The sequence below is a fragment of the Sitophilus oryzae genome, unplaced genomic scaffold (assembly GCF_002938485.1).
Source record: "Sitophilus oryzae breed Bouriz unplaced genomic scaffold, Soryzae_2.0 scaffold_360_pilon_pilon, whole genome shotgun sequence".
Classification (NCBI taxonomy): domain Eukaryota; kingdom Metazoa; phylum Arthropoda; class Insecta; order Coleoptera; family Curculionidae; genus Sitophilus; species Sitophilus oryzae.
In genome coordinates, this window is record NW_022146930.1 from 794,765 (window position 1) to 809,632 (window position 14,868).

Genomic DNA, 14,868 nt, shown 5'->3' on the forward strand with positions numbered 1-14,868 from the left:
ATTATTTTTCATTTATATGCAGGATAAAAAGGGGGCCATTTTTTGTATTTAAAGTATTCCTATATCTTTAACCGTTTCGCAGATATTTGCAACATTGTATTGTATCTAGTTCAGTAGTACCTGGCTTTTTGAGTAGTACAATATAAGGCAAAAAATCATGAAACAATAAAAACGATATTCGACTTTAATGAGCCAAACTGTATATTTTTTTTATTCAATGTCTTTTTTTGATTTTTTAATTTCATCGTCCGAGAATAGTAGTCTTTGCAAACTAATAATATTAGTTTTTCAATGACTATTTCAAGAAGATTTCTGTAAAAAACTTACCACAAAGTACAGTAATCACAACTTTCACAACTAGTAAATAAAGCAAATTTCAAAAATAAAGTCTTTTATTTCAAATCACTCATACAGTTCTCAACAGCATTACTTATTTTTTTGTTTTGCTTCGTTCATGTTCCTCTTGATCCACTTGTTTGGGTTCCCAGCCCTCACCCAAAACCGATACATTATTTCATGCTTATATTCCTCTCCAGGCTGCAGAACACAGCTGGGGAAGTTCTTAAAATTCACTGCGTTCGGGTAGTTCTGAGTTTGCAGAGCCACACCACTGTGAGCGTTATATTGTACGCGACCTTTACCCCTAATATCATTTGGATTTTTGTAGTACGAAGGTATTTTATTTAAAGAAATCGGTTTTAGAGATAACTTCTCTGGACATTGAGGTTCATTGGCTAAATTCTCATCGGTACCATTACTAGGTTTTGGGATATTCAATTCGGCTTCCTTAACATTTGCAACCTTTAAAATCGCACTCAAGGTTTCTTTGAGATCCAAACAATCATCGTCTGTTTCTTCATCTTCACAAACAATTTCTCTGGCTTTAGAGAGGTACTGCTTCTGCATGGGCGTTATTGTAAAGTCATCTATTATTTTTTCTAACGATTCCGGATCATTTAGTGTTCTAAACTTCAATATTAGTTCTCTTATTTCTTCGAAATTTTGTTTTTCGTCGATTTCCAAAAGACCCATTATTTTTTCGTGGATTTTCTCGTACAGTAGCATAGAATTATCTACAATCTCTGTAGGATACTCGTCGTCGTCTTCGCAATCTTCAAAATCCTCCATCGAGCTTAAGTTACCATTTCCAAATTCGTTAGCACTGGAAAATTGGACTCCGGGCTGGTTGCTGTATACTTCCAACATTCTTCCGCTAGGAGGATGGAACAACCTCCCAACAAAGCAATCGTTCTGGTACATTCCTCTGTTAACGCACAAATTCTGATGGTACCCATCTTTAGGCACAACCCCCATTACCTTTCCCAATAATTTTGGAACTTGAAAATCGTATGGAGTATGGATAACATTAAGAATAGCACCTGTTGAAAACCCTTCTATTTGGGGAGTGAAGCAGTTACAGTTCAACATCAAAAGGTGACGGTATATTTCGTCAGGCCCTGTATGATGCCCTGCTAGGTTGAAGTAAACCAAATTTGAGATATCCACTATGGTTGGAAGGGTTGTTTGTGCATTGATCGATAATTTAAACTCGTTTTTTGCTGATAGTTCGAAAGTAGCACGCACCAAAAGATCACCAGGGAAGCCTTCGTGTAAGTGAGGACTTACATGGCTCATGATCACTTTTTTACCATTAACATAAGTGTCCCAAACGGTTTTATCAAAGCCTTTTAAACCTCCATTAATGCAATGTGGTCCATCATTAGGTTTCAAAGTTACACGTTTATGATTTACAATAAAAGTCGAGTTTTTAATAGAATTTGAGACTCTTCCTAGTACACTTCCCAAAGGATGTTTGTCGTAGAAAATATAACCAGCCAAATCATCAAAACCCAAAACTATGTCTTCTATATCGCCTTTTCTATCTGGCACTTTCATTGAAATAATTCTAGCACCATAATTGATGACCTGGATCTGGATTTTGTTCTTGTTCTTCCAGGTAAACCGTTTTATCGAGTGAATGATGCCGTCTTCATCGGTATAGTTTCCAAAATGGTCTTCAACTAAACTCACGTTTTCTTCTTCGAAATGTTCGTCTATTGTAGCACGACGTACCGGTGGTATATTCTGGCCATTTTTCAGACTATTCTTGAGTTTCGATTGGTTGGTATCAGAGGTCTCACTCTTGATCGAGCTCATTTTTAATTTAGATATACATCATTGATGATTTTAAGGGTTTTTAAACAAACAGGTGACAGACAGTTAGTGACACTTACCTTACTGCCAGTGCGGAAAATCAACCTGGGACTCGGGTTACCGATCCCGTGCACGTTCACAGCTTCTAGGTAGACTTCGTAATCAGTAACACTGTCCAGGTTTTCTAAAACGTAAGGGCTTCGTGCTTTTGTTATAACCTAAAAGAAATAGTTATAGATATGTTTAATAATCTCTAACTTGAATCTTAGAGAAGATATTTTATATTTACTAATCTAAAGTACCTACATGATATTCTGACTCTTCCTCTTCATCTCCTGTGTTCACTTTTCTAATGTGAATATTATAACTCCTTACTGTATCACCAAGAGTCTTAGGTGATGACCAATGAAGCAAGGCATACTCGCTGGCTACGTTGGTGATATGCACTTGAGTAGGTGCACTGGGTAGTACTCCATAGCCTTGTAGAAGACAGTTGTTGTACTCTCCCATATATCGGAGACACCTATTAGAATATTTAGTTCAAAAAAAAGCAGAAAGCTGATTAATTATTTCAAGTAAAATTTGCTTACTTGAAGTGGTTGAAGTCGATACTGGAAACACTTCCATTGCACAGTTGTTGGCAGATATCTGGAAGACCTTTAGCTTTGCAACAAGGGGTATGATCAATGCCGTTAGTAAGACAACTAAAGGTATCTTGAGCCCATGGAGCGCAAATCATCAAATCCGTTATCTCAACTTTATCTGCCTCAAGTGGATCGCACAGTTTATCTAGACAAGTTTTGTGTCCAATTCCTTAAAAAAAAGATTAATTAAAAAATAAAAGCAAAGAAAAGGATTGTTCTTAAGCTTACCTTTGTTAATACAGCAACTTCGGATGTCAGGTAGTGGAGGAACCTTTCCATTAATAGTTTCCATAACTTTTCCTGGAGCTAAAGTCAATGTTCTTACGAAATAACTTGGTAAAGAAGAGCCAATGATGTTATGAGCTGTTACTGACACTTCGTACATTGTGTAAGGTTGCAGTTCTTGAACAATTGTAGAATTTTCATGACTAGGTATCTAAAATATGATTTGTTATGATTGAAAAGCTTCTTTACTCACGGAAATGTTGTGATCTAGTAAAACCGAAATAAAAAAAATCATATTACATCAAAAAAATCATGTTTTGTAATCAATGAAGATGATAAAAAAATGAAAACAGAAAATCAAAAATAAAAAGAGACCTTAATAAGAATGGATTGGTTGTTCATTAAAGGTTCTTCTTCGGATGTTTCGTCGAAAGTCCTCAAAGCTGTGACGTTTACTGTGTATTCTGTTATAGTCTCGGCATTGGCATGAGGTAACGTCCATTCAATCCTAAGAGACTGTTCTGTCATTGGTTCAACCTCGACGTTTTGAGGGGGACCAGGTAATATTTCTGTAAAATAGAAAAATTAGTCTCAAAATAGAGATTTTAAATAAATAATTATATTTTACCTATTCCTTCCATGATACAAGCCAAGGTTTGTTCGGTATAAGCAGAGCATGAAAAATGTGTTTTGATATTCTCAGTGATAGCAGTGTATTCGCCTCTGCAAACATCTTGACATATGTCAGGTACTCTCTCGTGAATGCAACATGGTACGTGGTTTCTTCCATCAGCCATACACCTGACAATTGACGGAAAGTCGTGCTCACAGTTTTCGGGATCTTGACCTGTGCTACCTATGATTAAAAAACAATAAAAGTACAACCAGTACTGCAAAGTGTATCATTGCTGTCGAGACTAACACATTTGTCAGTTTTACTGAGGAAACCACAATTTTAGATAAACATGGAGTAATTCCTATTCTGAATTTTGTTCTTGTTTACCTTAAGAGATCCCACAAACGCTCAGTTCTATATCTTAGGCTGTCTGTGCAGGAAGATCGAAAAAAAGATCGGTGAAAAGAAAGAAACTCAGAAATTCGCAAGCTTGAACAATCTGCCTGTGCAAAAAAGCTGAGCGTGTGTGGGGGCCTTAACATATGAAGAGTCCAGGGAAAAAAAATTCCAATTTCTTAATTTTAGAATTTACAATATTATAGTAGGTCTAACAAAATGTATAAACTGTGCAGGGCGATAAGTTGTTAAATCCTATGATATACAGGGTGTTTCAAAACAAATGCAAAAAACTTCAGGGGCTGATTCCTTGTTCAAAATAAAGGGTAGTTTGCTTCATAAACGTTGGGTCAAAAGTCAATCATTAGGGAGATATCGCGGTACAAAGATGGCGGAAAAATAATGTTTTTATTTTTTATCTTGAAAACGAAAAGAAATAGACTAATGAAATTTTTTGGAAGCATTACTGTTATGAAAACACACTTTCTGGTATTTTTTTCACTTTTTTAAAATGAGTGGAAGGGGTTGAAATAAACTACCCTTATCATTCTTTTTAACGAAATTTAAAGAAAAATCTTATCAAATACATGCAAAAAAAAATTTGGATAGTTTAGTTTGTTTAGACACTTTTTTATCTCTTGTGTTTTTTTGGTAAAACTCACCGATTTGAAATAAAAAAATAAAATGTAAAGCATTACAATCATGTCAGGACAAAAAACATTTTTGGATAAAGAATCTAGTAGGCTGCTGTCAAACAGTTTTATTTCGTAATAATATCGTTACATTTTCTTCTGAACGATAACCTCTTAAAAATTATTTACCAAACAATTTTTAATTCTGTTTTTTAATGCATGAAAGTACAAAATAATAAAAAAAGTACATATTAAAAAATAAAAATGTTTTTTGTCCTGACATGGGGTAATGCTTTACATTTTATTTTTTTAATTTCAAATCGGTGAGTTTCATCAAAAAAACACAAGAGATAAAAAAGTTTCTAAACAAACTAAACTATCCAAATTAATTTTTTTGCATGTGTTTGATAAGATTTTTCTTTAAATTTCGTTAACAAGTATAATAGGGGTAGTTATGTATGTATTTCAACCCCTTCCACTCATTTTAAAAAAGTGAGAAAATTACCAGAAAGTGTGTTTTCATAACAGTAATGCTTCCATAAAATTTCATTAGTCCATCTCTTTTCGTTTTCAAGATGAAAAATTAAAACATTATTTTTCCGCCATCTTTGTACCGCGATATCTCCCTAATGATTGACTTTTGACCCAACGTTTATGAAGCAAACTACCCTTTATTTTGAACAAGGAATCAGCCCCTGAAGTTTTTCGCATTTGTTTTGAAACAATCTGTATATGCCTAGTAAAAATATGAAATATACTGAAAGAACTTAAACAACTCTAAACCCTTCAAATTTATCAGAGCACATAGAATTGCATAAAAATATCGACTCAAATATATACCTTCTAAAATGCTTTGTATGTTACAAAATCCAAGACACCCCGTTGAAACGTTTTGAGCAATACAGCAGTCGGTGTAATTGTGATTCTTCATGAAGCCCGATGTGGGTTTGGGATCTTCGTAGATGATGACATCGGTAGGGTTCGCAGTAATCGCCCTGGACAGTACTGAAAAGTAAAGAAATATTTAGTTTTTTAAGAACTATAAAGTTAAGTGTACCACAACATACCACTGAGTTTATGGAAGCTTCTGACAATGGGATTGCTGTTTACTTCGCAAACGTAAATACCAGAATCCGTTGCTTTGACGTTTTTGACTACCAAAACCCAGACATCTCCACCGGTTGGTACTTCAGTACTACCATCATCATTAGTACCTGCAAATTGAAACAGGTATAAAACAATACTATAATTTGACTACCATATTGGCTTATAACAAGGTTTATTATGAGCTTTCTAAAAATATAATATACGCTATGCTTATTTTCTTAAACAAAATAAAAAATGCATTGTTTAACTTTTTAATAAATATAATATAATAATAATAATAGCTCCCGTATGTAGCGTTTGACGCCTTGGGAGTAGCAAGGTACAGCTTGCCATGCTAGAGCCGTTCGCTATACAAGGAAGGTAATGTGGCTAGCACTACGCTTCAACCGCCTATTATTACCTCAGGATTGTGAATCCCAAGTACTCATTTAAGGCTGAGTCGACCTAGGTACCCAAACTAATTTTATTTTGATCAAAATAGTCGGCTGCTGAAATGCCCGGTGTAGGATTCGAACCCACAACCTTGAAATTGGTAGACGAGAGCCTGTACCTCTACGCCACCGGGCACTTTAATTAAACAACGTTAAAGTAAAAGTGAAAGAAATAGATGCAGGAAAAACAATAAATACCCCCTACCTCCTACTATACAGGGTTGTTCGCCACATACGACACGGAGTATTGTGGCTAAACGATGATATTTTTACAAATTGTAAGTTTGGGGTTCGTTGAAGGACTATTAGAGCTACAATTTAAAAATATTTTTACAAGATACAGAGTGTCCCAAATAAATAAAAAATATCAAAGTTGTATTTTTTTAAATGGAACACCCTGTATATTATTGCATTTTTAGTTTCTACGATTAAAATAAAGGTAAATTTGATTAAGGTTTATTACACTTAAACCTTACCGATTTTGAAATATTTTCAATTTTGCGAAATTGCAGTATAAATTTTAAGGCTTCATTTCTCCGAGGATATCAAAGTTTTTAATACTAAATATTTACTGAAGTTTATTTATGGATCAGTTATTGTGCTGCAATAATAAAAATTATACTACCTTATACAGAGTGTCTAAAAATTTATTTTCAATAATTACTAGCTTTAAATGGCAATAACTTATTTAATTTAAATATAACACCCTGTATATTTTATGAGAATCAGATGCACAATTTAATTGTCTATCAAATTGTATTATACCACTTCTTACCTATTCCTTCAAGTTTTCGTAGAAAATGCATTTTCTTATAATTTAGACCTCATTTACAATATACCCATGGAATATTGACATTTTAGGTGTTTTTAAAACAACAAATGTACAAAATGCACAGGCTAGTAATATTATCGTTTTTAGTAAAACGATAATATTACTAACCCATTATATGCAAAAAAGAAAACTATTTAAATCTTTATAAAAGAGTATACCATTAATTAAATATACCACCAGTATTTCCGCCCAAATACTAATTAACTACATACTTAATTGTGTTCGTTAATAAATTATTCTAAATAAATGTGGATTTGAATCAGAAATCAATATAATAATAAGTTATGAAAATGAAAGTCTCTGTTGTTATAAATAGGCATTTGTCGAACACTGTCTAATACACATACATAATTCAGCTTTTTAGTATTTGAAGCAATTATTATTAATCAACGCAAACAGTCAATTAATGTAGTTTGAATACTGGAATCATATTAATTGGTCCTCTTTAACAAATATTTAAACAGTTTTTTTTAATGAAATAAACGAACTATATCGACAATATTAGTATCTGTACTCTTTAAAAATTTGGTACATCTTTAAAAATAATCTAAAATGTCAGTATTCGATGGGTATATTGATAAATGGGTTCTAAATTACAAGAAAATGCATTTTCTACAGAAACTTGAAGAGATAGGTAAAAAATGGTATAATACAATTTGATAGACAATTAAATTGTGCATCTGATTCTCATAAAATATACAGGGTGTTCCATTTAAATTAAACAAATTATTGCCGTTTAAAGCTAGTGATTATTTAAAATTAATTTTTAGACACTCTGTATAAGGTAGTAAAGTTTTATTATTGCAACACAATAACTGATCAATAAATAAACTTCAGTAAATTTAGTAATAAAACTTTGATACCCTCGGAAAGATGAAGCCTTAAAATTTATACTGCAATTTCACAAAATTGAAAATATTTCAAAAACGGTAAGGTTTAAGTGTAATAAATCTTAATCAAATTTACCTTTATTTTAAGCGTAGAAACTAAAAATGTAATAATATATAGGGTGTTCCATTTAAAAAATACAACTTTGATATTTTTTATTTATTTGGGACACTCTGTATTTTGTAAAAATATTTTTAAATTGTAGCTCTAATAGTCCTTCAACGAATCCAAAACTTACAATTTGTAAAAATCTAGTCGTTTAGCTACAATACTTCGTGTCGTATGTGGTGAACAACCCTGTATATTTTAACAATTTTTATTGTGTAAAACTGCCAAAAACCTTCATATCATCTTCTTTCGGGATAAAAATCCTTCAGCCCTTCAATCGACGAAATTTAACTGTAAAATTCTTCTTATTGAAGAAAATCATTCAATTCTGGCAACACTGCTCTAATATAATATCTCTCTAACTGAACTTTTAAAAGTAGAAAATTAATAATCGTAATCGGCTGGCTCTAATACAGATCCGGATCCAGCCGATTACAACTATTAAACAGGGAATTCAATATAAATTCTTGCGATATTGGAATCCTTCGACGGCATTGGAAGGCTTAACGGTCGCCAACTATATTGATAAAAGTTTTCGGATAAAGCAACCGAGACGACACTTATTATGCCGGCACCGGCTCAAAATTTCATTTAATAATGTCGAAAGATGGAAAATGATGAAAGATGAGGATGGTAGAAGGGAAGGAGGGCAGCAAAACGATTTTATTAAAAAAGAATTAGAAGGAGGAGAAAAATGTATGGAATTTCGGTCGCTTCATCGAAGAATTTTAAAGGGATAAACGAATTAGGTTCAAATCAAGCGTAAAAAATCGTATTTTATGTCTAATTTACTTGTAGGAGTTGGGATTTATTATTAAATTTCTTCTAAGTGCCGAATAAATCTTAGACAAGGAAAGAGAGGGGACGGGTAACACACATATTCTCCAGTGATCTGTTTTTGAGGTCAAAATTCGAGGATACATTAAAATACGCAACCAACCGTCCAATCAGATGAAAGGTGCAATCACGTGATACTCATGTCGTATGACGGTTAAATCTTTGGTTAGAATTTTTGTTGTTGTTTTTACCGAAGAGTTTTTACCTGTTTTTACAGTTTTTACTTTATTTTTCTATTTACATCAGATTTATATTTTGTAATTGCCTATCAGACAATACGTATTTAGAAAAATAATAAGAATTAGGATCGTGTTTTTTTTTAAATCCTGGATATTAATTGGAACCCTTGATAACATTACTGCTTTTGATATAAAAAGTGCATTTTTGATTATTTACTTGGGCTAGGATATTAAAATATCGGTTGGATTGTACGACATAAATAGATGTAGGTATGATTATTTATATATATGTATGTATTTATAAAGCTTACTATCTGATTTGCATTTTCAGTTTTTGATCAGATATTTCATTTTATTTGTGAAATGCCCACAAAAAAGCTTCCAATGATTCAACATCAGTGTGTTTGCTGCATAATGGATCATTCCTGCTGAATTTTTAGATCATTTGAAGACTACACGGAAAAAACCAGATAATATGTTACATTTTCATAGAAATTGACAGCGAGACAATTTTATAGGCAAGTGTTAGCATTATTCGAGGCACCATCAAAGAAAGAAGTAATAATATGCTTAGTCCCAGAGATATTACAGCTTGGTTATTTTGCCCTACAGGAGAAAAACCAGAGTAGTTCACTCGTAATTGCATTTTCTCGGCTCCAGTTAAAATGAACAAAGCTGGTTTTTCCTGTGGTCTTCATTTGAAATAACGTAAATAAATGTTTATACATATGTATGTGATGATTAAATTGGTGTTAAGGAAATAAAAATGTCTTTCGATATTAATATATATTTTTCGATATTAATATATACCTAGGTATAGGTATATGTATATTTATTTTGAAATAAATTACACTTTTAACAGTTTAATGGAGTTTTTAAAGCCAGTTATAATATTTATATTTTAAAAACTTGAAATCATAATGTGGATGTAATCACGCATTAAACCACAGACTAACTTATATAAGTCAAAAAGTAGATTTTAGTGTTAACTTTATATAACTTGTAAGTAAAATAATATATAAAACAAATATGAAAAAACCAACAATTCTAATGTATATATTAAAATACAGTACAATAATAGGTATCTGATATCCTCACTTAACGTAGAATAATATTCTACCCAACTCAATACTATGTCCAACATGAGTTTCAAATATATCGGGCCCTAATCGTTCCTGAAAATAGTATTTTTTTACATTGTTATACCATATTCTAAACTATTTAATATTTCAGTCACTTAAAAAGTTAATTTGTATTGAATAATTGCCTACCATTAAAGCAAATTTGGACTAGTATTCTTAATGGGCATATTCTGTGTATGGATATAGGTACTTCCTCCAGATTTTGGGTTCAACCAATTTATTCTTAAAACCTGAAACATCTACATATAAAAAATAGACAGGTTACTAATTATAATAAAATTTACCCTTAGAATTATACTTCTTTAACAAATAATTTCCATTGGTATACTTTTCCATGACAAGTAATCAACTTCCTAACATTTTTTAATTGATGTAATACTTCCTCACGATGCGAAAAGAAAATCTTTTCTTTAGCACACAAAGGACAAACGATATGTTGGCTTACTTTCAGATTAGTTACTTTTCCATAGATATCCTCATGTCAATTCAAAGACGATGAACATGAAAATGATCATCACATGAAACATCACAAACTAAAAACCTAATAAACAAGTTTATATCGAATATAGAAATAATTTAGTGTTCTTACCTACTGTCGTCCAAATCCACGTTAATAGATAATTAATTTTTTGGATTTTTATCTTTTATTTTTAAATATATCTTTCGAACTACTGGTTTTAGTAATTATTAAATTAAACGAACTAAAAAGTCAAAAATAATAAACAATTAATTCTCTTGTCAATTGTCAATTTTCTCCAGGTACCGAACATCATCGATAACGCACGATCTACAACGATTACTCCTTTGATCTGATTGGACGGTTCAATGACGGTTGGTTGCGTATTTTAATGTATTCTCAAAATTCGATCGGCTGCCATACTTTGGTGACAAGATTTCGAGGTGACACTGAGCGAATTTTTATGTTTTTTGTGACTACTGTTTTGTTCTAAATTTATAAACTGTATTGTTTAGTATGGTGAGATGTTCAGCGTATGGCTGCAAAGGCCGAAGCGAGAAAAAAGTGGCTGGAATTACATTTCACAGGTAAAAATCGATACATAACTTTTGTTATGTATTCATAAAATGTACATTTTTTTCATTATAGCAGTAAAAATATGTAAAATGCTTTTAATATGTCTTGTATAATATCCAAACCAAACTATTTTTAATAATTCCAAGTAGTATTTTCAATATTCTGTATTATAATTGATGTTCGAAACTATAAATAATGCTACTCAGACTGGATTTCTCCAGTGGCGTAGGGAATTATAATCAGAGAAATACAATTTCTGCAAATAAACATTTTTTTTATATATTTTATTAAAAAATGTATAAAGTATTGTTATCAAATATGTAAAATAATTGTAAACTATAAAAAAATAAAAATTCTAGTGATAAAAAATCTCTATGTACTATAGTTGTTATATAAAACTTAAATTTACCTGCCAAGATTTGTCGGGGGTGGACAAACTTGTGATGGACTACTTGTTACTATATTCTTTTAAATAGCCTTTCAAAAAATTTGCTAGTTTAGGTGTATAATAATTTTCAGTGAGTAATTAATAAAAATTTAAAAATAAATAAATAAAATAACACATAGCTTCTAGAATTGTTTATTTTTTTGTGGAAAATTAGAATATTCTTATGATTGAAGGTAACAAATATTAAAAATTACATTATTCATTGAATCCGTAAGCAAGTGTAAAGGGGTTTGGCTAGATTCATTATTATACCGTATCGTCTAGGTACAAGCTAATTTCTGATGCTACGCCATTGGAGAATTTCGCTTGGTGATAAGTGGCCTCACTTTCAGCTGCCGTGTTACCTGTGCCCCCTCTTTCCTTGTCTAAGGTATAAATATTCTTTTCGTAGAATAACATACTACGCCACTGTATTCTACATAAAAAGTTCTACAATAAACAGTATTCACCTTCTCGATACCTTTAACAATAACAGAGATACAGGGGGTGTCCCAAATTGCAAAATTTTCAAAAAGACCCTGTAGCTCAGAAAACAAGAGGGCTATGAAAATTTGGTTTACGGCATCTTCCGTTTTACAAAAAAGTGGGACAGGTTTGTACGAACCGCACCCTTCTATCTTCACGAATAACGGAGATACCCTATGATTTCAACCAAAATGGGACCCTGTATTGTTCAACCCTGTAATGTTAACCAATTACATGGCTATGAAAATTTGGTTTACGGCATCTTCCGTTTTACAAAAAAGTGGGACAGGTTTGTACAAACCGCACCCTTCTATCTTCACGAATAATGGAGATACCGTATGTTTTCAACCAAAATGGGACCCTGTAATGTTTCAACCATAATGGGACCCTGTATTTGTTTAATAAAATACAATAAAATAGAAAATAAGGCATGCACGTATAACGCATCTTTTCCTGTTTATATTATTTTGAAATAAAATTATGGAAATGAGAAAGGAAATACGGCGCACGGTAGAGAAAATTGAAGAAAATGCCGCAAATATATTCTAACACACTGCAACCTCGTCATATCGTTATCTTTCCAATGACATTTGTCGATTTAAATCACAAAAGCCGAGTTGACAGAAGAAATTGCAGTGAGACTGCAATTTCTTTCGTCTGACGCATAAATTTCATACACAGACGATGTACGACGGTTTTATTTTGTACGTCTATTGAATACTTTAGTATATTTCTATTTTTATTTGCTCGATCCAAATCAGTTTTTCGAAATATATATTAGTAATATTTTATGTCCTAAGTTAACTAAAGTAACTAAGCAAAACAAAACACTCCCAAGTAGCATTTTCACGACTTGCGACCACATGTTTACTAAACACAACGTTGGATTAGTTACAAAAAATAGTTAGCTCCCTACCTTGGGTATTAAAATAAATTTAAACGTTTTTATAACGTTGTGCCGACGTTGGACTAGTACTACAGCAAAGTAGAAGCTTCTGCGACGTCGAATAAACGTTGTCTTGTAACCTTTTTTGCTTAAGTGATCTTTAGGTGATTCGGACAACGTAGTTAAAACGTTGGACAATATAGAGTTTTCCGACGTCAGTTTCAGGACCTATTCCAACGTTATGCAAACGTCGTCTGTTTTACTAATTCCAACGTTGTTTAGATTTCCTTATTCTTACGTTGGTAGGACGTCGAGTCACTACCTTTTGCAACTGTATTGAACCATAACCTTAAATTTTAAATTTTCACTTCATTGTTCTGTTCGGTCAGACAGTTCAGTGCTGTTTTTGTTTTTATAAAAAAAACTTAATTAAAATGGGACATAAGAAAGGTACATATAAAACTAAATTTAAATATACATCGACATATTATATTACCGATAGTTTATCCACTCCCTCGTTTATTTATATTATAGAGGACGGCACAAGCTAGACTCTAGGATGACTAAATTAGGCAATCTTGCGACTAGTATACTACCTGTTAAGGCCGAACTGCGACTTTATTAGTCCAGTATGCGACTACTCGAACTACTCCATCTTAATCTCCAAAACAACAAAGTGAAAGCCGCCATGTTGTTAAATAAGAAAATGTTTCGTTCCTAAAATAGCAATTCCTGCTTTTTGAATACATTAACTTGAAATATTTGACCCTAAAAACACGCGAAACAATTTTTTCGACTGCGAATAAATTATTCTCATTTTACTAAAAAAAAAATTCAAGAAAATTCTTAAAACTTCTTTAATTTTAAGGCCCATTAATATTTTTCAAAGTAGAAACAATACATTTATCAATAAAGTTGTTTGCGTTTAACTTTTTTGCCTTGGGTAACGAGTTACAGAGTCGGTTAAAGTGTTTCAATAATTATGACCTTCAAACATCCTCCACACTTAAATACTTTTGTTTTGTTTTCCTTCACTGCCATCTGACATATGTCTCTAACTAAATCATAAAAGTAATATTTTTACTATAATTATCCCAATTTAGGATAAAACGCGACTTAGACGCCATATTGTTTTGTATTTCTGTGAATTAGGATTTTAAACAACGTTGCAGTTTGTACTAAATTAGGCTGCTAGCCAACGTCGGTATCCAACGTCGTTTCGACCCAAAAATTATTCTCCAAACTAGTGCAGAATAGGGTTGGCACGAGGTTGTGCCGACGTTGCGCCCCGACGTTTGGTTGCGTGACACGACGTCCAAATGCTGCTTGGGCTAAATCACCACAATGCACCAAAACACTTTTACTTTTGTCATTTGTCATACATTTGTCATGTAATTGAACAAGTCTCAAATTACAGGCAATTAGATGCATATGAAAGCATCAGAACTAATAAATGTAAAGATAGTATGAGAGAAAACGATCCAATTCCTTCAAGTTCTTTGTTCCTACTACTTTAGTGACGGAAATCTAACTGTTACGTTTGGTGGGCTCTGACTCGGTTGGCTAGATCTTGCCACGTCCACTCGGTGCCCACTGAGAGAGTATAAACGCTCAAATTGTAGATTGTAGGTTAGTTTAATCATCTGCTGATGATGCTAATATGGTTAGCAAACTTAACTTATCAACCTCTAGAATAGTCTATTATGCCCTTTTTAGTCGCATCTTCGTTATGCCCTTCCATTCTAGGGCACTTGCTGCGCGACAAAATTTTATCGTATTTTCAAACTTCAAAAGAGAGCAGTTCGATATTTATTGGGACTGAACAGTAGAACTCACTGACAGAAT

At 32.5% G+C, this 14,868-nt stretch overlaps 1 protein-coding gene and 1 long non-coding RNA gene across 3 annotated transcripts in view; both read right to left on the reverse strand.

Annotated features, from left to right (window-relative positions):
* LOC115885086 (Ig-like and fibronectin type-III domain-containing protein 1) overlaps positions 1-14,868 on the reverse strand; it is a gene marked incomplete at its 5' end in the record, with an annotated part of 104,886 nt that overhangs the window by 20,070 nt on the left and 69,948 nt on the right. For both annotated transcript variants that reach the window (XM_030903870.1, XM_030903869.1), the window contains 8 exon segments: positions 2,235-2,372; positions 2,461-2,677; positions 2,745-2,967; positions 3,027-3,234; positions 3,399-3,592; positions 3,652-3,879; positions 5,508-5,672; positions 5,735-5,881. In XM_030903870.1, the coding sequence (XP_030759730.1) occupies positions 2,235-2,372; positions 2,461-2,677; positions 2,745-2,967; positions 3,027-3,234; positions 3,399-3,592; positions 3,652-3,879; positions 5,508-5,672; positions 5,735-5,881 (1,520 nt within the window).
* On the reverse strand, positions 9,825-10,760 carry LOC115885087. The gene is made up of 3 exons (XR_004050679.1): positions 10,476-10,760; positions 10,321-10,421; positions 9,825-10,224 (listed from the first exon to the last, which is right to left on the reverse strand). It is a non-coding gene; the product is annotated as an uncharacterized LOC115885087 (long non-coding RNA).